The 23,394-nt window shown below is 39.7% G+C and overlaps 1 protein-coding gene across 2 annotated transcripts; it reads left to right on the top strand.

Annotated features, from left to right (window-relative positions):
- The first annotated feature begins 229 nt into the window (after positions 1 to 229).
- PRRC1 (proline rich coiled-coil 1) lies at positions 230 to 22,413 on the top strand. Of its 2 annotated transcripts, none has more exons than XM_039708480.1 (9): positions 230 to 359; positions 6,504 to 6,620; positions 9,543 to 9,926; positions 11,115 to 11,272; positions 13,480 to 13,582; positions 16,584 to 16,747; positions 18,113 to 18,216; positions 19,847 to 19,949; positions 20,887 to 22,413. In XM_039708480.1, exons 2-9 carry the CDS (start codon positions 6,524 to 6,526, stop codon positions 21,094 to 21,096), a joined length of 1,323 nt encoding a protein of 440 aa, XP_039564414.1. In that variant the 5' UTR covers positions 230 to 359; positions 6,504 to 6,523; the 3' UTR covers positions 21,097 to 22,413. The 2 variants fall into 2 exon arrangements, with proteins under 2 accessions (XP_039564414.1, XP_039564415.1); XM_039708481.1 differs by lacking the exon at positions 230 to 359 and adding an exon at positions 379 to 586.
- The last annotated feature ends 981 nt before the right edge of the window (positions 22,414 to 23,394 follow it).

Below are 23,394 nucleotides of genomic sequence, written 5' to 3'. Positions count from 1 at the left end.
AACGTCTTAAGGCTGTCATTTTAAGGCTGAGGTTTAAAAGCACTACGTAATTCAGACCCACAATGTCCCCGCTTCCCGCTCACACCGCCAACGTGGCGCTGCCGAAATCCCGCCCGCGCCGCCGGCCTTATATGCGTGCGGAGCGAACCAAGTTGAGGGCGCAATACGGGGGTGCGACCCCCCCGCGAGGGGCCGTTGGACCCGGCCGTGAGAGACGTGGCATGGCGCGGCGGCGGCGGCGGCGCGGAGGATGCTGGGAGTTGAAGTCCGGAGGCGGCGCCGGCCGTGGCCTCCTTTCGTGTATCCCTGGGACGGGAAAGGCCGGGAAGAGACAGCACGGGACGGGGGGATCGGCCACGGTGAGGGCGCTTTTGTCGGCGGGAGGCAGCGCCGCGTTGCGGCCCGTCGTTCCCGGCGGCGGGGAGGAGCGGGCGGAGGGCTGGGCCGGGCGGTGCCGGGGCCCGGAGCGGCTGCGGGCGGTGCGGGGCTCGCTCCTCGTGTTCCCACCCGGCTCGTCCTTGGCAGGGCTGCCGCGGCTCCTTCGCCCCCAGGGCTGCCAGCGCCGGGCTCCGAGGCTCGCTGTGAGGTGAGGGTCGGGGCGCGGCGGTGCGCGGGATTTATCCCGGTGGGATTTATCCCGGTGGGATTTATCCCGCCGCTGCCTCAGGCCGGGTTTCCTGCTGCGTGGAGAGTCTGGGTGCCGGGTTGTTGGGAGCCTCGGGGCAGCGAATTCCAGCCCTGCAGCGAGAAATGGCAGTGCTGGTCCTGGTAAAAAAATGCCTGGGGGTTCGTCCTTCACCCTCGGGAATCTGTTAATGCCGCATGGAAATGTTGCTTATGGCTTTATTGTGGTGTTTCCATAGGCATAATTTGTATGACTGACTTGGTTTTATTGTCGTACGAAAAAAAACCCCCACATCGCTTCTTTTGGGAGAATAGCTCTGAAGGTGCTGGAGCTGTTGGCACCACATCCCATACCCTGGAAATATCCATACCCTGGAAAAACGACGGGTGCGGGTTGTTGGAATGGGCTGGGCCTGGCTGCTTCTTTGGGGCTGTTATTTCATGGTGTTCTATGGTTTTCCAGCTCAGTTCGAGCGGGTTTTGTGACACGGAAATATTTGGTAGCAAAGGGAGGAGGCACGGTGGGGGGGGGTCTCTGCTGCAAATCCTGAGGGTTTGCCGTGGTGTGAAAGTGTGTGAAATTAAATAAGTGGAATTCTGATGATTCTGGAAAGGGCAGGCAGCCTTTGGAAAAATGGAGCCAGCCGGGTTTAGGTGTCTGGACTCTCTGCACAAGTGACAAGGGAAGGCCAGCAGCCCTTGGTGTCGTTCCTGGTGTTTGCAGCTCTCCTGGACCGTGTTAGTTCTCATGCACACTGGTGAAAAGGCTTCTTTGGTGTTGCTTTTTGGGTTTCTTTTAAGGTGAGAAAGTCACGCAGGTGTTGTGGTTAACGTGAGTTATGTGATGAATGCAGAGTCACGGAATGGTTTGGGTTGGAAAGGGCCTTAAAGATCATTTTATTCCACCCCATGCCATGGGCAGGGACACTTTCCACTATTCCAGGTTACCCCAAGCCCTGTCCAACCTGGCCTTGGACACTTCCAGGGATCCACAGCTTCTCTGGGCACCCTGTGGCAGGGCCTCCCCTCCCTCACAGTGGATTTCTATTAGGATTTTCACAGTTGGTTTTTATTAGAATTTCTTCCTAATATCTGACCTAAACCTGCTCTCTTTCAGTTTGAATGTTTTTCACTGTCTGCTGATAGTTCAGCACATCATATTCTGCATTAAGGTATACCCCAAAACATGTAAACTTGCACATTGCACAGTTATTTCATTTGTGGGTTTTCCAGCTTGCATCTCACCTTTGGAGTGCCCCATGTTAACTTGGAGGAAGCACAACTTAAACAGAGCCCCAAAATAATAAGTGCACAGGAGTGTTTACCTGCTGCAATCAGCTTCATTGTGAATTGGGAGGAAAGTTGACTTAGCTTCAGTTTCCTCCTGTAGGGCCTTAATCATGAAGAGTTATCTGCCACCTCAGTCTCGAGTCAAGGGATCTCAAAAATCGGGTACAGGAGAAGTCAAGGGATCTCAAAAATCTGGTACAGGAGAGTGTGGTTTTTTTTTTGGTTTTGGGTTTTTTTGTTTTGTTTTGTTTTTTGTTTTTGTTCTGGTTTCTTTTTTTTTGTGGGTTTTTCTGGGTTTTTTTGGTGGGTTTTTTTTGTTTGGTTTTTTGCTTGTTTGTTTGTTTTTGGGTTTGTTTGTTTGTTTTCTGTTTGTGTTGTTTATCCTGTCTCCTAATTACCTCTCTTTAAGACTTTGGACTTTGGAGCAAGTCGTTCACACGAGGTGATTAAACTGATGGCCTCTCTGTGCACTTTCTTTGGACACAGAAAAATTATCTCCTTAGTGCTCTCCCTTTCTAAAGTGATGGGGGGAAAAAAGAAAAAAATACCAACAAAACCACGAGGAGCTTTTCAGAGGAAAGTTTTAAATGTACTCAGGGTCCAGTTCTGGTTTTTGAAGAGTGTTGCCATTTTCTTGGTGTTGTTATTCTTATATTCTTATTCTGGAGAGTTGTCAGCGTGTGCTTAGCCACGAGCAGTGTCTGCAGTGAAAACTTAATTAAAAGTTATGCCTACTGTGATTAAAGTCAAAATGTTTAGTGGCATTTCAATTTGGTGTTCTTGCTTCGTGGTTATGTTTCATTTTAGGCTCTATCTAGAGAGCAGTTTTCTCTCTTAGAGCGCTTAAATACATTGTGGTTTCTTTTTGTGGGTTTTTTGGGGGGGGGTGTTTGTTTTTTGTTTGTTTGGGGTTTTTGCTTTTTTATTAGCAGGAGCACCTATTGAGACAGAAGAAGGGATCAATTAAAGATGACTGAAAATACACCTGATTACAGCCTCTGAAGTATAGCTGATTCTGGATAATGTGTTTTTATCCACATCAAATTTGCTAATCTCCATTTGTAGGCAATCGTAGCATTAGTTGTGAATGTCTGTATTTTAGAGTAATAACCTGAAGTTTGCTTTTGAAATGTGGTTAAGTTGTTTAGATTATTGCAAAATATTAGCACAGATGTAATTGTCTTCCATTAAACTAAAGTGAAAAGATGAATAATTTGCCATTCTACTCTCTAAATCAAATTATTTACTTCCTGCTTTTAGCACAAGGCCTGTTAAAAATTTCAGAGTTTTAGCATTCAGTATGCACAGCCTAATTCTCTAGTTTGGGAGTTAGGTTAATGGCTGAGATTTGGTTTTTGGTTAATGTCTTAAGTTCATCTGGTGAGAACCAGTTCTGGAGACAGACTTTGTGGGTGTACTGTATTTCCTTTGTGTAATATGAGGGTTTAGCGTCATCCCTGTAGTGGCTTCATTGCACTGAAAAGGGTTTTTTAAAAAAAATAATTGATCAAACAAAATTCGCGCTTCTACTTCTAAAGGGTTTGTTTTAGGGATGAGTGATCACTGGAAATACATTTTTTCCTCCATTTCTCATCACCGTATCTACTTTTTAATTTCCATGTAAAAGCGAACCAGGATTTCCTTCTAGGAAGACGTGGCATTATGGAATTTGCAGTTTCTGGTCACGAATCACTAGATGGCAGTACAGATGCTGTTTTCACCTAAATTCCATGTGCTTCACTTTCCCTGTCTCTGGGTTTCTCCTTTTCCCCCTCAGTTTAGTAAACCAAAGCGTTCCAGTTTGCAAGAAGGCACAAAAGTCACTTCCTTAAGAAGTTAGGCTGAGTTTCCAGGTGCTCCCTGTTGCAAATTGTGTGTTTGTGGCTTGGATTATGAAGAGTTATTATAATTTACATGTTTTTTTCTCAAGTCACCAGTTCTGCACCCAGCAGTCATTAAGGAATTGTGGGCTGATCCTACTGGGACACTTTTACCATGTATTTCCCTTGAGGGAAGTTGGGAACCCCTTCTGGGATTTTTGTTGAGGGCTGAACACTGCTAATGGGTTTCTTGGGTCCTTTTTTCCATGGTTTTCTCCTTCCATGTATTCCTCACACGCCACTGGGTTTGGGTATGCCAGTTATGTTCATAAATATTCTGTAGGATCATTTCAATAATCTGTGGTGCTGGGTTATTTCAACACTGTGAGCTATTATCTTTAAGTTACCCATTGTGCTTTCTGCTTTCCTTTTGGCTATTCCCGTGCCTGGTCTTTGCCCTTATTTTTTTAATTTAAATTATTTACTTTTTTCATAATGCAGCACCTGCAAACCACAACTGGATCATGTTGAAAAATCAGTGTACAGAAAGCTGTTGTTTATGCAGGTAGTCAAGACATCACTGAAGTCAGTTCCATGTGAGATTTTTATCATATTTCAGCAAGTGACATGTTTTTTTTTTTTCACATTTTGAATTCCTGCTCCTGTTCTGAATCTTTTTATTGCGAAGTTAATAGTAAAAACCAGCTACAGAGTTATTTATATTTTTACTAATTCCTGACTTTCCAGGTGTCAGGTGGCTTTTTTGGGGGGTTGCCCTTTCTCCCACCCCCCCAGCACTACCACTGTAATAGGTTTCTGAAAATTTGAAAAATCCTTGCACATACTTTTTGGAAAGCTGCTCTGTGGAACTTTACCAGTCATTCTGCATGGCCACAGAATTTATTTTAAGTAGCAAGCACCTCTCAGCAGCTTTTAATCATGGCATTGGGTGAAATCAAGCAGCAGATTGGAAGAGCCTCAAAAATGTTTCTAGGTTTTGGTCAGCAATTACTTTAATTGCACCATGGAAAATTCTTTCATGCCTTGCAGAGTATAACTGGAAGAATAACTTAAGAAATATCTCTGTGTAGAGGAATGTAAACTCCTGTAGACTGATTAAAAGACAAATATCTCAAATTGCCAATTCCTGCCCTTAGTGAAGTTTAATGGAAGAGTTTGCATTTCTTTGTTATGGGATGATGAGATGTACTTTGCCAGGACAGTCTGTTCCCCACCAGGCAGTTACTGACCCTTTCATCCCATCTGAAGAGAAGCCTTTAAGTAAATTAGAGATGCTCAGAACCCAAAATCCATCTGTCATAAGAATTTCTTGAGGAGTGCTGCACATAAGCCACGTTGACTTGCTTTCCATGGCTGGGCTGAAGCATTTAATCCTGCATCACTTAATGCAGATCAGACTTATTTGTCTGAGGGTCTGTGGCTTCTACTGTGTGATTTTGATGCTTTTATTTGTTTTGAGTGCTCGTCAAGACTGACAGTGATGTCCTGCTGTCTGGATTTTTCAGTTTGGTAATAATAGTAATTTTTCCTTCACATTAAACTAAGAGTTGTATATACCTTTGAAACAGTGATGAGAGAATGGAGAGTTTTTACTTTTGTTTTTTATTTGTTAAACAGAGGAAAGCTCTGTTTAAAAGTGTTTTTGTAAGTGTAGCTCTTTTATTTATATATATATATATATATGAGTATTTTTATTCAGCATATTATCTAAACCTTTTCCTCTGTGAATTCTGAAATGAAATAAGCTGGCAGTCACTTATGTAATGGATACGGTGGAAAATGTTTTGAGCCTATTTTTTATATATATAATTACTTTATACAAGACTTAATTTAGTAGAAGTTCCTTAAGGACTGCAGCCTCAGGGAGTGGTACAGGTAGTTTACCAGACTTCTGAAGAAGCAGGACTTCTAGTAAGCTGCTGCTGCACTGAAGCATGGAAAATCTCCTGGTGTTCATGAAAATCTTAATTTTTCCACTTTCTAAGACCTTTTACATTTATACTGTTAAATAAGCATATAGGTTAATTTTTTTAGAAGTAGTACATCTTAAATGTTTATTCAAATATGTCAAAAGATTCTTCTGGCCTTCAGAATAAAAACGAAAGCCTTCAATTACTGCCACTTCTGTTAACATCACCAGAGAAGTGTGGTGTAAGGATTTTACAGGAACTGGCTATACTGGAAAACTTGGTGTCAGTGTAATTTTAACCATGCTGGAAGTAACAGGTCCTGAATTGCATTATTACAGCTCAACAATGCAGCAGAACTGTACAGTGTAGTTAAGTTTTTCTTGCAGTGGGGTGTGGATTTTGTGATGTGCAATTACTTCTCTGTTATTACTCTTCCAAGTACCACCAGTATATTTTGGAAGCAGTAGCTTCCAGAAGGTTTTCCAAGGTTTTTAGAAGGAGTTTGGGAGTTTGAGGTATTATCACAATGCTAAAACTAAAGGGAATATACAGGAGGAGGGGGACAAACTGGGTAATTTTGTACTTGAGATAATTCAGTGGTTTTCTTTTTTTTCCTAGAGTTGGTATTTGAATTACCTGTATGTAATTACAGGTAATTAAATATGTAAATAGTGTTGTCGCCTTTGCATTCAAATTTAAAATCTTTTACCTTGTTTCTCAAGATGCACTTACTTTTTTTTTCCCCATCACAGCTTTTTGTAGCTGAAAGGAAAGATGATGGAAGAGCACTTTATATATATATATATATTTATATTTATATTTTTTTTTTCCCTCACAGCTTTTTGTAGCTGAAGGAAGATGATGGAAGAGAGTGGTATAGAGACGACTCCGCCTGGCACACCCCCTCCAAGCACAGCAGGGGAGGCTGCTGCTGCTGCTACACCTGTCACTTTAGGTACAGAAACCTTTATTCTATCTTTTGAAGCACTACACAACCAGTTGCAATCAGCATAATTGCAGTTCTCTTCTCCAGGCTAATTAGAAAGATTTAAATTGTTTCTTAATCATGGAAGTGGGCGCCTTATCTGTAATGCATCTGATATCACACAGAATATTTTTAGCAGTTTTTTTTTTTTATTCTTGAAACTGTTGTAGGAAGTGATGTGGATGCACTTGTATTTTTTTAAGGATGCAAGGCCAGGGAAACAATACCTTCCACTGCAGGCCACAGTTAAATGAGTAGCATAGAAGGGAGTTCAAACAGATTTACAGTCCTTTTAGGGGATAGTGGTAAACCTGAATAATCAATTGTGTTTTAATACTGATAGAATCCCAGAATGGTTTGGGTGGAAAAGGACTTGAAAACCATTTTGTTCCCCCCCTTCTACTGTCCCAGACTGCTCCAAGGCCTGCCCAGCCTGGCCTTGGACACTTCCAGGGATCCAGGAGCAGCCCCAGCTGCTCTGGGCACCCTGTGCCAGGGCCTGCCCACCCTGCCAGGGAACAATTCTTCCTAATAACTTAAATCTGCCCTCATCCAGTTTAAAACCATCCCCCTGCCCTGTCACTCCACCTCTTTTTACAAAGTCCTTTCAGCTCTCTTGTAGCCCCTTTGGGTACTGTAAGGTCTCACTTGTGGAGGGTAATCAGAGCAATTTTTCAGACTTTTTCATGATTCTGAACATATTTGAATACCAGATACTGAATTTTTTGGCAGTGTGGTATTGTTGAGTCAGACTTGTGCAGTCTCTCTTGTCATATGCTAAAGGAGGAATATACTGAGAAGATCTCAACCCACAACATTACATCAGTTATATAATAAAGGCAATTTTTTAAAATTAAAACTGTGGAAATGTAACCTATGATGGAGCAGTTGTTTTAGCTAGGATGAAAATGGATTCTGGAGTAGGCTTGCAGAGATGTTACCACATATGAAATGTACTCACTGCCTCATTCATAGACAAGCAAAGAAACCAGAGCCAGGAGTGCATGAAGTGCTACAGGATGTCATCAATAAAGTTAATTCTATAAATGGTCTTTAAATACCATGTTTTTGGCAGTATTTTCTACTTACATAGGGAGTGACCATGAAAGATATAATTTTTTTTTTTTTTAATGTGGCACAGAGGTTTGCTGGCAACCAGTGGCAAGGTCTGTTAAAAGAGTTTTTGAAATTAACATGAACATGAACTTTTTTTAACAAAAAGTCTCAGATTTGCTGATGTTTTCTGTGGTGACAAGAGGCTGTCAGCGGTGAGCTACCTAGTTGATGTTTTCAAAAAAAATATGCACTCATAATTTGTCCCATCCAGGTAAACGTGACATTTCAACAAGGAGTGATACAGGAAGTGCTTTTGTAAGAAAGTCACATTTTTGAAAAACCATTTCCAAAACTGATATCTGGAAATAACTTCCATCATTATTCATCCCTGCAGCCAAAACCAGTGGAAGTGTTGCATAAAAACTGTCGGATCTGTAGGCATCAACCTGCAAAGAGAATTTCCTGACCTGTGTGAACATCTTCCAAACTGTTTCTGTGGAATTTGAGCACACTTATTAAAAATACAAAAATGCAGCACGTTCATCTTGCAAGGGCAGTTGATGGACATCAGGGAAGATGAAAATTTGCCAGCTAAATTCCAAGGAAATGCATGGTTTATGGGTGGAAGTGGGAAACTAATAGTATGGTACAGCAAGCCCAGCCAACGAGGCAATTCCTCCATGTGGATCTCTGTGAGGTGTTTTCTTCAGCCTTAAACCCAGGCATCAGAATTGTCTGAATGTAGAACCAGATCTTTAAATTCCTGCACCATGAGCTGCTAAACCAAGATGTAAAAATTACTGAGGTTTCTTCAGTTGCACTGCTCACCCTAAAAAGTTGCTATCAATGATTGTATTATATGTATGTTAGCCATTATGAATTGACTATATTATTATATTGATAGTATATTATCAAAACCATTCCCAGAGTAAACAGAAGTTGTTCTGTACTCTTAGGAATTTTTTTTCATTTGTCTTTTATCTCATAATTTTAATATTTTTGTTGTGAATGTTTTGTAATATACATGACATACTGATACAGTGGTGCATGTAAACAATATATAAGTAGATTTTACAAGGGGGAGTGGTTGCTAAATTTTGTTTTTACTGCTGGGTGTGTGTAACCAAGTTTTGAGACCATGGCATTAGTGTGATTTCCAGATCATTTTGACTGTGGTGTTTAGGTTGAGGCCAGTGGGATGCTTAAGCTGGTTTAGCATGTTACTGCCATCAAAAAAGGCAATTTCTGTTTTTCTGACTTAATTTCCTGGCTTAATTTTGTTTTAGACAGGAAAATTGGCTTATCCAAGGATCAGCTGAAACTGGGAAAGCAGAGGGATCAGGGAGATGAGTGCCAGAGAGCAGAGAGATGCCTTAGCTTCAGTCCATTTTCCAGTGCCACACCTCTAAAACAACTCCCACCCTCCCAGATATTAGGAGTGTGTGTTTCATTCCTGAAGGTGAGCACTTCCTGCATCCTCAGTTGATGCAGCAGTCACCCAGGAAGAACAGAGCTAGCTGGAAATTCCTGAGGCAGGTTTCAGCTGCTGTAAACTCAGTTGTCAAATGCTGACTTGTCTTTTTAAGCTAATGACAGTAGGGTCATGCAGGAAGAGATGTTCTTATAAGATAGGAACACCAAGGATTAAGTGCCATTGGTGCTGTGTGAAAACTCAAGCAGAAGTTTCAAATTCACTTCGAATTAAAAAAAAAAAACGCCTGACTGGTTAAAAAATTATTTGTGAAATGTGTGAACAATTATATAACTGAATCTCTGAGATTAAGGCTTCTAAAATTCTTTTTTCTCTCTTTTTTTTCCCCCACCTTATTTTTGTAGCTTTTTCCAGCCCCCTTGCCACACCAAGCATGCCATCTTCTCCTGCCTACTCACCACCTTTGCCAGCTGGAGTGTCCCCAGTTCCTCCTCCCATGATGACCTCGGCCTCTCTTCCACTTGTGCCTTCTGCCACCATTTCCACAATTGCACCACCCCAAAGCCCTGTCCCACCTCCTGCTGCCCCTGCAGCTTTCAGCACCCCCGTCTCCCAGTTCTCTGCTCCTCCTCTGAGCTCTGCTGCTGGCCCTGGCCTTCCTGCCCCTCCCACTGGTCCCCCCATTTCAGGGTTTTCCATGTCTTCCACCTATGACATCACCAGAGGTCACGCTGGCCGAGCACCTCAGAGCCCACTGATGCCTTCATTTTCTGCACCTCCAGTCACAGGTAACTCTCTGTTCATTTGCTGTGCTGAGGATCTCCTTGGTGGCTTGTCATTCTTTTGGGTATACTTAATTAATTAGCTGTACTTAGAAGAAGAGATAATACTCTCCATTAATGTAGCTCTACTCAGAAGAAATAACCTTTAAAATACACTCATGGTCCAGAACAGAATCCACTTTAGGTTCTGGTGGCATTCAGGTTCTTTTGTTTGAGAACTTTTATTTTTGTTCTTTATTTTACCTTGCACACCAAAGCTCAGCTTTTCTTCAGCTCACAGAGCCACCTTCAACCATTATGTTTCCCCAGAATGACAATCACAGGCTGTAAACTCATAATTTTCAGGGTTTTGTTTTGAAAATCTGTCTCTTAACAAGCTGTCTGTCACATGACACCAGCTTCTATTTTCTTGTTTCCAGCCACGAAATTGCATTGTGATAGCTAAAAATACATAATAATACATACCCTCCATGCAGGCAGTTGCTGTGGTTGCTGAACTGATGTCATTTTCAGCTTGTGGAATGGAAACTTCGCTCCTCAGCTGCAGCTGGGCCAAGCTTTTATTATTACTGGTGATATCTCTTTTAAGTAGTTTGTATTAGGAAGGTGTCTAAAAAGTGCTATCAGTTGTGCAGCATAAAATAAAAATAACTTTCAATTAAGGCTAGTATTGGAAAATCTGTTAAAGTAAGCTTGAGTAATGGGGCAAAGGGTCTGACTTCATTTTTCTACTGTTTTAGTTTCTTTTATTTTCCTTCAAAATATATAAAGCTTCCTCCTTTTTCTACTAGTATTGAGTTCCAGCACTTGGTGTTAGAAAATTTACTTCCTATTGTATGACAACATTCCTATGCCTTTTTTCAGAGACTAACTCTTGTCCCTCTCTTTATTGAGAGTTTATTGTGAAAATTTGAATACAACAATGAGAACAGCTTTTAAATTAGTGTGATAAGAAAAAGAATAATTGTTTAACTTTTTACATAATGTGCAAGTAGTCTCAATTTTCTTAGCAGATATGATTGCATTCATTAGATCTGCTAGCCTTTAACAAACAGAATTGTTCTCATGCCTCCAAGAAGTGAGGTGAATTTGCCTGGAATTGTTTTATTCTTCCTGCTATTTTCCTGTTAAACAATTACATGTTGCTTCAATATAACAAATTAAACCTTTGTATTTTATATTTCTCTCTTACAGGTGTTTTGGCAGATCCCATTACTCAACAGGCAACTTTCTCTTCATCTCTGTCTCCTGGGACTGGTTCTGCAATCACTTTTCCTGAGGAGCATGAGGATCCCAGAGTATCTACTGCCCAGAGTGGAGCCCCTGCTGGGGGACTCTGGGGGTTTATAAAGGTAGGGGGTTTCTCTGTCACCTTCATGAGGAATTACCAGTTTGTACTGGTAATTCCTCATGAATTTCCTGTTGTACTCTTTTAAGTGCATGCTGCTACTGTAAGTAATTTTTTTTCCAGCCTCATGTGCAAGGTGGCTGTTTTTAATAGTGGTGTTTGCTGAAACCATGCTTTTATTTTTTCTCTCTGTAGAAGAGAGGGGACTGTACAAATGCAGGTGTTCTAGGTTAGTTTTGATTGCTGTGACAAGAACTTGTGATAGAGCCTGTTCCATATGGATGTGTTCTTGAACCAGATGAAATTCTAGAACCTTAAAGACCTGAAAGATATTTTTTTTACTTCACAAAGTCTGTATGCAGAAAAAGATAAGTCTGCTTTACCTTACCTGAATGCTTTGCATATCCAGTTTATAATTTCCTAATTAACAGAGTTTGGTTCCTGTGGGATGCAAGTCATGCTTGTTCTGTAACAATCAAGTTGTATTTTGTCTGTTTTCATGGACAGACAAACTACCTATTTTTTCAAGCACAAAGGAGCTTCTAAGGTATTTTGGAAGATTAGTCTGCTAGAAGGCATGGGATATACAGTGCAGAACAGATACTCCTTGTGATGCCATCTATTCAGATAGAGGAAATAAGCAGCAACATCAAATAGTAGAATTTCATTAGCCTGTAACTTTTCTGGAGCTGTAAGAGATGCTACATTTAAGTAGCATCGTGAAGATTGTGGCTAAAAAGATCTGAGGGCTGTACGTCAACACTGAGCTGTCTTCAAGAGCAGCACCACATTCTGTCCCATCTCACACTCAGTGTGAAGAATAAAGAAGATTATTGTCCCAGTGCACTTGAGGAATTTTGGGTTTTGATCCCTTTTAAGCATGAAAACCTGGCAGAAAAAGCTGTGTGTGACATGGCAGACTGAACCCTCTGTTTCTCCAGTGATACAGTCTTAAAGAGGAGGATTAAATCTCCATCAGTAGACTGCTGAGAGCAGAGTGGCCATGCTGCCATTTTCAGGGAGAAATATCTTTTCATTATCATAACACATTTTCCTTCTTCCTTTATGTAACAATGATTTCCTTTCAGTCCTTACATTCCTCCTAATGTTTGCAGTAGGTGGCAGTGTTCTAGAAGAGAACATTTTACTTGTAACATGATTCTTTAGCCCTTCTTAGAGTACCAGAGCTTTCATTTGCAAAATTAATTGAAAAGCCAATCTCATCCACATTTTAGTGCTGTCACTAGAATCCAGAAGGGTCCTGTTTCTATTTTTGAATCATTAATAATCTGTGTTACTGACTCCAGTAATAAAGACTTTGGTTGAAGTATCAAGCATTCCATGTGCTCTGTGCATTCAGTAACTACTTCTTGAGAATTTCATATGTGAAATAGTGAGGAATCATTAATTATACTGACACCATCAAGTTTGTGAGGTATGTAAGCCCACATCAGAGTCTGTGCTTTCTAAAGGTGAGCCAGACTCTGGGACATGTGGTAGGAATTTTTACAGAAATGCATCCTGAATTTCCTGTTGAGGAGCTCACACAGTAGTTGCTACACTTACCTTTATTTCTGTTGTTGAAGTAATTTGATACACCCTTTTTCCTCTGGTGTTGTTAAGAAATCATACACCTTCCTTTCAGATTTCCTTCAAGCTCAATAATACTGAAAACTATGACAATCTAAAATTGACAAATTAATAGCCTGTAATCAAATGGGACTGTTTCAGTTTCTTCAGGCATTCAAAGATGCCTGAGCAGTCCCATTGCAGTTCCAAGACTGATTTCCACATAATTGTTGCAATAACTTAATGTTTGGGATTGGGATAAAAACTTGGATTATTTCACCCTCTTTGTGCTAGGCAGATGAACATATAAGGGCAACTTCCACAGGTAGAAGCAGTCTGAGTGTTCAGGAACCATCTGTATAATGACTTAATGTTAGTTAGGCAGCCAGGATGCTGGAGAAGCATTGCCTGGCAGTTTCTGCATTAGAGGAAAGTAACATTCAAACCTGAGGTAGTAACAGAAAAGCCATGCACTGATAGTTGCATCCTGCAGTGTTTGTGCTGAGTAATGCACAGCAGATGTTACAGAGCAGCTTAATTTTTTGTTGGGTTTTTTTTTACTGTAACATTTTGAATTTCTTGAGAAGGAAAAAAAAAAAAACAAACAGAAAATAATATGGAAATGTATTTGCTTAAATTTAGGGTGTAGCTGAGAATCCCATGGTGAAGTCTGTTCTTGATAAAACCAAGCATTCCGTGGAGACCATGATCACAACGCTGGATCCTGGCATGGTTCCATATATCAGTGAGTGTTTATGATAAACCATCAAGCATTGCTTGCAAATCCTGGCAGTAGCCACTACTTCTGCACTTGAAGTGTAAAAGCATTTCAGTTACAGCTTGAAAATTCACAAGAAAGAAAAGCTTTGTGTTACTCACCGTTTTTTATTTTACTGGAGGACACTGTGTCACTGACCTGAGAGTAAAATAAGCAAGCAAAAGGCACCAGTTGTCCAGGGTGGTGGTTTGGTTTTGGTTTTTTTGGCATGGGTTTTTTGTAACCAGAAGCCTGATAAGCAGCTCTCCCTCCTAGGTGTGCCAGTACTGACCTTGTTCTTCTATGAAAAAAGCTGGTCAGGAAACAGCCAAGACTGAGAAGAAACCATTAAAATTATTTTTTTATTATTTTGATTCCCTGAGATTTTTTTTTTTCAGCTGAACCTATTAGGTGACCCAGCTAACTACTGCTGCATTTCTGAACTACTGCAGAGGACAGGGGAAGATGACCTAATTATTGAGTAGTAGTTAATTGTCTTGCATTTAAGGGAAAATTTCCCAGCAACTGTCTAGTGAGGAGGGAGTGGAAATAAAACCAGTGAGGCCAGCCAGCAGGGGCTTCTAAAGGTATTTGAGAAGAGTAGCAGGGTGCAGGGCAAAGCTACAGTAAATGTTGACTTATGCACAATTTGACAAAGTGTGTTTAAGGTTTCTATTGCAGTCATCACTGTCCCTTTTCAGAAACAGGATCTGTTGGTATCCTGGATAGTTTGACCCAGTGTTTATTGACAGAACATCTTTATCTGGAGGAGGAAGTAACACTAATACAATGCTTGGTTTGTAGGATTTAGGTTGAGTAAACTAAGTCAATGGTTACCTCTAAACTCTGTAAGTCCTATTAAAAGGGGGAGCATCTGTATACATCTTGGTCATTTATGTACTGCATTGGTTTTGTAGTTTCAGGTTGTGAAAATGGGGCAGAGGTTTGTAAACTTAGCCTGTACTTCCTTGTAGAAATATATTGTACAAAACCTGTGTCCTCAACAATAGCCCCACTTCTGTCTGCTCTCCCTCCATTACTACAATGCCAAAGGAATTTCATGTTCCTCTTGCCAAAACTTGTAATGACAAAGCTTCTGGATGAGGTGGTTAAAATAGATTTTTTTTTTCCTCTTCTGAGCAAATAGTATTTCTGTAATCTGTTTCTTGAAAGGAGCTGAACTGTTTTCATTGGCACATGGTGAAAATGTTATCTGAGCTGCAGTCCTGGAACAGACAATTTCTATCTAGACAGGAAGTGGTCATCTCATAAGAATAAAACAGTACTTTTACAACAAAAGACAGCAGGGAATCTTAAATTAAATACGGAACCGTGACTTCAGTTTATAATGCACAAGGTACAATGAACTTTCACATTCAGGTGTCAGAGCTTAACTTGATGTAAGAGTTCTGCCCTGAATTTACCAGTTTATCTAGTTCTTATATTTTAGGTTTCCATTTTACCACATTTTGTCACAAATTGGTTTTTTTTAACCCCATCTTTGTTTAAGTTCCGTAGTATCTCTGATGAAAAAATAGATGCTTTTGATATTTGATGATCCATAATACAAAAGAGCATATTCTGTATTTTGCAAGCAGACATGAGGCACAGTTGTCATTCTTAAAACTGTTAGGCAGTAATTTACTAGATACGTTACGGATTCATTTTTATCTTCATTAAAAGCTGTTGAACAGTATTTATCTGTTCCTGAGCAGTCAGGCAAGGCTAACTTCAGTAAAAGCCTGCAGTCAATTTTAAGCACTTGTTTAATTATGTTAAATTGATTTATATCAAGAAGGAATCAATGAAAAAAGATACTCTAAATTATTTTTAGTCCAGTAGTTGCACAGCATTTAAAACAATTGCTCCAAGTTCAGTGATCTGTACACCTAATTCCATTCAGCAAAGCAACTGGTAAATGAAATTATAAAAAATTACCCTAAACCCCCAAAATAGGTTTTACTACTGTTGTAGCCTATCTGGTGATTATTCATAAAAATAAGGTTATTCCTGTAACTGAGGTCTGCTGATTAATATAAGCCAAAAAGTTAATTTTTTTTTCATTAAAATTTAAGCTTTGGGTTTACCCTTATTAGTGGGGGAACTTTTCTTACATCAGGATAAATACTGCAAACTCTGTAAGCTCCTGTTGTTGATGCAGTTTACTTAGGCAGCTTTCTCTGATGTCATATTCCACTTTTGAGGAAAGATTCAGCTGCTCTTGAGAAGGCTTCTCACAGCAGGGATGGGTTATGTTATGTGATTCTTCACAGTAAAAGTGATCAGCTGTGACAGATGTGAGGTGTGATTGAGTCTGATATAGTAGTTTTAGATTTAATTAATGAATTGTTTGGTTTCATTCTGAAAAAGTTCAGTGAAAGCTCATGCTTCTTTATGGAGATACAACCCTATGGAAAATGTTTAGAAGTGTGAACAAGCTTTTTGGTTCCATAGGTATTTAATATCTAAACAAAGCAATAAAATGACAGTGAAGTTCACATTCCAAGGAAAGCTAAAAAGTAATGGGAGCCTTTCTTTTAAATCTTGTGTAATTTGGCAGCTGTTCACTGGATTTTATGACCTGCATCAGTGTTCTTGATCCCATTCTTAAGAGTTTGCAATATTCCTTGATGCTTCACAGAACACCAAAACATTGTTTGAAATGGATGTTTGAGTTATTTTCCTAAAGCTCTGTGAATTGTCATCTTGAATGACTGGTATGATTTTTTTTTGGGTGCTGAACCTGAAAATAGGTCAGTTCCTGCTGCCTGTCTTTCACCCTTGTATCCCTTAGTTATTCATCTGAATTTCAATTCCTAACTTAAATGACTTCTGCTTCATGGAAGAATTACTGTCCAGTGCATGAGAAAGAAAACAAAGCAGCTGAAGAAGGTGTAGAAATATGTGTGAACTATCCAGCAGTGGGAAGGAGGAATATTCCATGTGTGGATGTTTTTTTTACAGATTAGTTTACAAAATTATTTTGCAGGAACTGGGGGAGAGCTGGACATAGTGGTCACTTCCAATAAAGAGGTGAAAGTTGCAGCAATTCGGGATGCTTTTCAAGAAGTCTTTGGGATGGCTGTTGTGACTGGAGAGGCTGCACAATCCAACATTGCACCACAGCCTGTGGGCTATGCTGCAGGCTTGAAGGTAAGAGGATATATAGTAGTAGCAAAGAGAAATTCACCTAGAGGATCTGATTTTCTGTAAAATTAAGTTCAGTTTCTGGGATAAGTAAACATTTTCTTGGGGGATTTTTTTGGTGTTGTGGGGTTTTTTTTGTTATTGCTGTTTTTGTTTGGGTTTTTTGTTGTTTTGTTTATTTATTTTTTGGTTTATATTGTTCAGGGTTGGGGTTTTTTGGTGGTTGGTTGGTTAGTTTTGTTATTTTGGGGGTTAAGGAGTTTAGGGGTTTTTTCTCTTTTTTCCCTCAGTTTGGATCATTAGATCCAAAGCTCTCTCTTTGAAATATTTTCAAGGTTTCTTGCAAACACATTTGCAGCAAGTGCAGAGTACCTATGTCAGTGTATGATACCACTTATGTCAATTTTCTTGTACTGTCATTGATTGCCATCACATCTTGCATACATTGTGCTATTACTGTGGTTTCAAAGCATATTAGGCATTTTTTGAATAGTCTGTTACCAGCACATCACATTGGAAATGCTAGAAATTAAAAGTCTCCAAGAGTGGTTTTCCTCCCCACTGATTCTGTAGATCAAAGACAGGTTGATCAACATTTGATCTTCCTGAACAGATCTGTGTTCTCTTTGAAAAATAAGAATTCCCTGTGCAGCCTTGCAAACTGCTGTGCCACCCCAGAGGAAGGGTTAGCAAAGGTTGTTTCACCAGTTCTGGCCAATAAGTGAAAATCCTGAAAACAGCTGTTTCATACTCTATTTACTAAATGTAAGCAAAAATTAATGAAAAGGGAAGCCTTTACCCCTAACTGTTGAGGCAGTGTTAGCAGAGTAAAGCCTGTCCTCAGAGCTGTGTATTACCTCATGCAATTTTATATTGAGATAAAGCAGAATAATGTGTTCCTTTATTTGTTTATCTCCTGCACTGTATTGTGTATTTCTGTTACAACTTCAGAGTGATAACAGTTTTCAGGGGAATAATTCCTTTGTGTTAGTTTGAAATGTAACACAACAAATGGATTCTTTCCCTTGCTCTTACAAAGTTGGTCCAAAGCTCTTAAAGACTCTAAACCCAGTAAGTTTTATTTTGTAGAAATGTGATGATGCTTTAACTGAGAGTTAAACCTATCACAGGTTAGGAATTCTTTGCATGCTACCCTGGGTATTTTTCTTGGAATGTAAAAAAACCTTAAAAAATTGAATTAGCTTTATCATAGGTTTTGTTACTGTTTGGGATTCCTGGCCTTTCACTAGTTGGGGCTGTTGGGTTTTTTCCTATTGAGTCATTTTGAAAAGTGTGGTTTTGGGATTGATCTGCAAGCAGGGCACTAAGCTGTGCCTCAGAGTTTTGTCTAACAGCTTGTGTTCCACCCAGGGAGCCCAGGAGAGGATAGACAGCCTGCGCCGGACCGGAGTCATCCACGAGAAGCAGCCTGCTGTGTCAGTGGAAAACTTCATTGAGGAGCTGCTTCCTGACAAGTGAGAGCCTTGAATTTATTCCAGCAGGGTGGGGACTATTCCTTGTTGACTGAAAGCCTGTAAGGAGCTGGTGGCAGTTTGAGAGGGAGAGGGAGAGGGAGAACAAGAATGAGAAGAAGGGAGAAGGAGAAGGAAGGAGAAAGAAGAAGAAGACTTGTCTGAAGTATTTTGGCAGGCTTGATTTTGGTGATGATGTTCAGCTTTTTGTCCAGGCATCTTGAAACCTTAATATAAAGAAATCCTTGTCAGCTTTTGTAGATTGACAATGTAAAAACACAGTGAAGCGAGCTGAAAAAAATTAAGGAGCTGTAAAATTTGGAATCTGGCTAATAGTTTGTGCATTCTTGTGTGCATCCTCCCTTCTCCCTCTGAAATTGTATCAGAAGAGCTATTGGGAGATATTCCAGCATTTAGAACAATATTATTTCATCAAATAATATATTTTCTGTTTTCCTTTTACTGAGAATGTATTACTGCATCTAACTTGCACTGCACAGACATAAAAATGCTGTTTCAAAATGCATTGCAACTTGATTTTGTAACATGTTGTTTGACAGCTCTTGAAGCACCTTCCTAATGAAATTCCAAAACATTAGGGGCAATGCTGTGTTTTTCTTAATACAAACTTAAATAGTTTTCTTCCACTGTTTACCATGCTTGTACACGTCCAAAGGAGAGGAGTTTCAAGTAATCACCCACAATACTAATATTGTATGTCATAGTTAATCCTCCTTGAAAAGACAGTAAAATGTCTAAATCAGACTAGATGGAAATAAATGCTAAACAAAAATTGAAACTTCTTCCTAGTCTTATCTGCTTTAGAAAATTCCTCATTCATATTGCATGACAAATACTAAATGAAAAAACAGAGCAAAAGAAGAGTATCTATCAAAAAAGTAAAGCCCATCACATGGATAAAAATGCAAATATTAGAAGACAAAAAAATACTAATAATTTTGTTACTAATTGGAAGCAAGTTATAGTTAACCATGAGGCTTTCTCAGCAGTCTTTAATAGTTAACAGTCAAAGCATTCCAGTGTTCTATTCCCTGCTTCAAAGATGATGGAACTGCTTCTTCCTGTCTGGCTCCACTAAACTCTTACCATGAGGCTTATGTGGCCCAGACAGACAGAAATGTTTCCTTGAATAAATCATTTAAATTATTGCTATAGCATTAGACTTTCCAAAAAATCTTCTGAATGTAGAACATGAATGATAAATAGACAATTTTCTTTAAATTTGTTAGGGAAGGTTATTTTAATGAGAAATGTTCCTTGAAAAATTGAATGAAAACTGTAGCAGAATACCTGTGGCCAAGGGATTATGTCTGCCCACACACCCACCCCTCCAGCTCTTTTTTTTCCTTTGATTTGTGAGTTTCATGTAATTTGTATTTCTGTGTATATTATGCATTTTACATGCATAAACATGCACTATTATGATAGATTAGATGAAAAGTGACACATGCAAATTTCACTTGCAAAATACCACAACAGTTTGATGAGTTTCATTATTAAATTATTACTACAGCTGTAATAGAGATTGTAAAATGTTCATAATTCAACTTTCAGCATGTTGGTTTTCACCAGAGTGTTACTCAGAAATAAAACAATTTGCACATCACTGCAGGTGGTTTGACATTGGATGTCTGATTATTGAGGATCCAATTCATGGAATTCACCTGGAAGCATTCACCCAAGCAACACCAGTGCCTTTGCAATATGTTCAGCAGGTGAGAACATATTCCTTTTTCAGTTTTCTTACCAATTAACAGCTGAGACATAAGACTGAAGTTTTAATTTTAGTTATGCTTTTAGTTCTTACTGGAAGTTATTACACAAATATTTTCGTTTATGAAATGAGGACACAAAATATTTTTGCAGCGTGTTTTATGAATTAATCTTTAGACAAAGAAAAGCTTTATAGTAAAGCTTTTCTTAGTCAAGAGTCTCATTCTGCAATATTTGTCACTGTGGAGCACAAGTTTTACTCTCCTATTTAAGAAGAAGAAATACTAACCAAGCAGGCAGCGTGCTGTACTCTCTGAAAACTCTTTCCTAAAAACAAAACATTCCCATTTTCCAGATCAATACCTGGACTTAAGTCCCCGATGAACACAGAGTGCCACCTAAAAGACTGATTTCAAATGTGTTATTTTGACACATGACAAGGATGTACAATTCTGAAATCAGAATATTTAAATATTGGAAATACCTTGGTTTGTTTGAGTGGAAATAATGGGATGAACTGCAGTAGTGTGCAGTTCTGAAATACCACCAAAAGAAGTTTTTCTGGAGGTGGTTTATTTTCCTTTGGGCACAGACTGGGAATTACTCCAGTCACTGCATGTTGCCTGACAGCAGATATGAGTCATTCTTTAGTTAACTCTGGCCTGCAAATTCTTTAAAAATAAATGTTTCCATGAAGAATTTATAACCAGAACTGTTTGGGGTTTGATCCTCAGATGCTTTGGGAGAGCAAAGAGTAACTTTGGGGCTTTTTTCAGTAGCATCAGTTTCTGAATAGCTGAAATTTGATTCTCACACCCTTTAATTTGCCAGGTCTGTTGATACAAGAATGATTCCTTGCAAAAGTTGGTTACATCTGACGACAGACGCAAATCTGTTAATTCCAGTTTCAGTAATCCCTTCCCAAACTTTTACACGCAGGCCAAGAGTCTCACCCCTCAGGACTACAGCCTGAGGTGGTCAGGGCTGCTGGTGACGGTGGGCGAGGTGCTGGAGAAGAGCGTGCTGAACGCGAGCAGGACGGACTGGCACGCGGTGTTCACGGGCATGTCCCGCCGGCAGATGATCTACAGCGCGGCCAAGGCCCTGGCAGGGATGTACAAACAGCAGCTGCCCCCCAGGACCGTGTGACAGCGGGGCCACCCTTGCGCCAGGAATGCTGGGCTTGATTCCGGGATTGAAGTGAGAGCCCTGTGTTCCCACCCTCAGCACGGATTTGTGATTTTAACTCTAAGCCGTCTCTGCTTCTTGAGAAGTGAAGGTGATTTCCAGGAAGTGGAAGTGAGCAATTGCAGTTTTTAGCTAATGTGTGATTTCCAGTATGATTCATAAAGCAAACGTGTATTTATGACTGCTACAGGCAGCATTGCAGTTTTTTTAACTGGAATGTGCTGTGGTGTGACACCTTACCAGCCATTTGCTGAGACAGTTAGTTAGTATTCTTTCTAAAGGGGATATTTGTTTAGCTATTTCTATTATATTAGTAATATAAACATGTTGACAGCATAACATGTATGTTATATATGGATTTCAGTCCAGAGAGACTACCTTCTCTATTACATGTGGTTTTTGGGGCATGTTTTTAGGGGATACTTATCACCTCCTTGGGTTGGTGTCTGTATGTAGTTCTCAGGAGTGATGCAAAGTAGTCTCTACAGCACCTAAGAGTGAGCTGCTGAAGAAGAGCACAAATCCATGCCCTGTTAGTTGAAGTTGTTGCTAAATAATTCTGATTTATTATTTTCTATGCTGCATCTTTCTGCTTTTTATGTAACAGTAATTGAATTTGTGGCCAGCTGAAGAACCACAGACAAAATTTCAACTTGCTTCAGTGGGTTTTAGATCAGGTACTGCACTCCCCACATGAAATCATCTCAGCAGTTTCAATAACATGATTTACTCCAGTGCTTCCAGACGTCATCTGTTATATGTAATTATGTAATTTTTTCTATGTATTTAGAGTTGTCAGTAATTTGATTATGGAAAACGGTCGTGTGTGTATCACTTGCTTTGCTATTCTGGGTTTTCTAAACACTTTTAAGTCTGAAAGCTTTCATGATGTCATGAGTTCACTGTTTCTCATATAAGTTTTCAGTGGTGTCTGATTTTTTGTGGCTATAAATACCTTCCATCTATGCTCACACAATCTTAAATCTTTGCTTAGAAATATGGAAGTAATTGTGAAGAAAATATTTTGGTAATAATACTTTTTTAAGAAACAAAGAAACAAATACTTTTTGTTTGCCTTAAAGAAGCAGTTTTTCAGCTTGTATTGCTCAGCCTTTACCTTTCTTAGATGCTTTCAAAGAACATTTTGTATACAATATACTGTTAAGCCAGCTCATATTTGTACCCAGTGAAAGCCTGTCTATTTCCAAGTAATATATTTGGCCTTAATTGGCTTACTCTGTAAAGCAGTTGAATAAATGTTTTCCCTAGAGAACTGCATCTATTGTAAAGGCTTGGTTTTTTTTACAGATGATGAATATCTTTATTGAAGTTGTATTTGCATGGTCATTTTGCAGAATTGTCACATACTAAACAAGCAAACATGATCCAGCTCTCAGTCTTGATGCCCCTCACTGAGACTGCTTCTTTCCCTGTTAAACCTAAAAGGTGATACAGAGTTTTCTCTGTCATTGTGCAGCAAAGGCATCTTTGCATTTACTGAAATTTCAATTTGCAGTATGTAATAAATTGATTGCTGCTGTTTTACCCCCTGCTTGCAGCATCTGTGATGCAAAGGAGGAGGACATGAAGTCATCAGTAGGTTTAGGTGCCCTGGCATGGCCTAAAATTAAAACTGAAGAGGAACAACTCTTTTCTTTCTCCCTTTCCTGTCCCTGGCCTTCACTTTTTTAAGAGGTGGGAGGAGTAGAGGAAGATGATGTAGTGAAGTGAAATGGTTTTTATCTGCCTTATTGAAGTCTTGTGATTTATTTTTGACAGCTCCCAAAAGAATTAAAATGGTGTAGCTTTGCAACTACCTATTAGTTCTTTCCCTTTGGGGAGCATTAGTTGCTTGTGTATTGAAAAGCAACATCCTCACATGAACGCCACAAGCTCAGCTTCTTCCCTGAGAGGCCAAGGGAAGGAAAAATGTCTGGACTGTGATCTGGGAGGCTAAAAAGTTGGAAATTGCTTCCTGCATTTTTCTGGAGGCCTTGCTCAGGGTCTGAGTTACATGGATAAATTCTGAACCGTGTTATGGAGACAGTTCAGCTTTTTACCACCTTCAGGGTTGTGTTGTGGGCAATAGTAAGAGAGAAAGCTCAACAGTTAAATTTATACACTGATCAGTGTAGAAAAGCAAAGACACTTTGGACATGTAACTTTTGTTGCGACTCTCAACTGCCACATCATGGCAGGGGGTGACTTGTAAGTGCAGCTGCAGAAGCCATTCCTCCTGAGTTTGCTCCAGTGTGCGTG

The sequence above is a fragment of the Passer montanus genome, unplaced genomic scaffold (genome assembly GCF_014805655.1).
Source record: "Passer montanus isolate IOZ18808 unplaced genomic scaffold, ASM1480565v1 scaffold203, whole genome shotgun sequence".
NCBI classification, from domain to species: Eukaryota; Metazoa; Chordata; class Aves; order Passeriformes; family Passeridae; genus Passer; species Passer montanus.
The sequence above is the reverse complement of the archived record's forward strand: the minus strand, read 5'-3'. Positions and strand labels throughout refer to the sequence as shown.

Excerpts from the sequence above, each read along its gene's own strand:
- PRRC1 (XM_039708480.1), top strand. The coding sequence starts at position 6,524 with ATGATGGAAGAGAGTGGTATAGAGACGACTCCGCCTGGCACACCCCCT. Across the intron at positions 9,927-11,114 it reads TTCTGCACCTCCAGTCACAG|GTGTTTTGGCAGATCCCATT; the intron begins GTAACTCTCTGT and ends TCTCTCTTACAG. Across the intron at positions 11,273-13,479 it reads GACTCTGGGGGTTTATAAAG|GGTGTAGCTGAGAATCCCAT; the intron begins GTAGGGGGTTTC and ends GCTTAAATTTAG.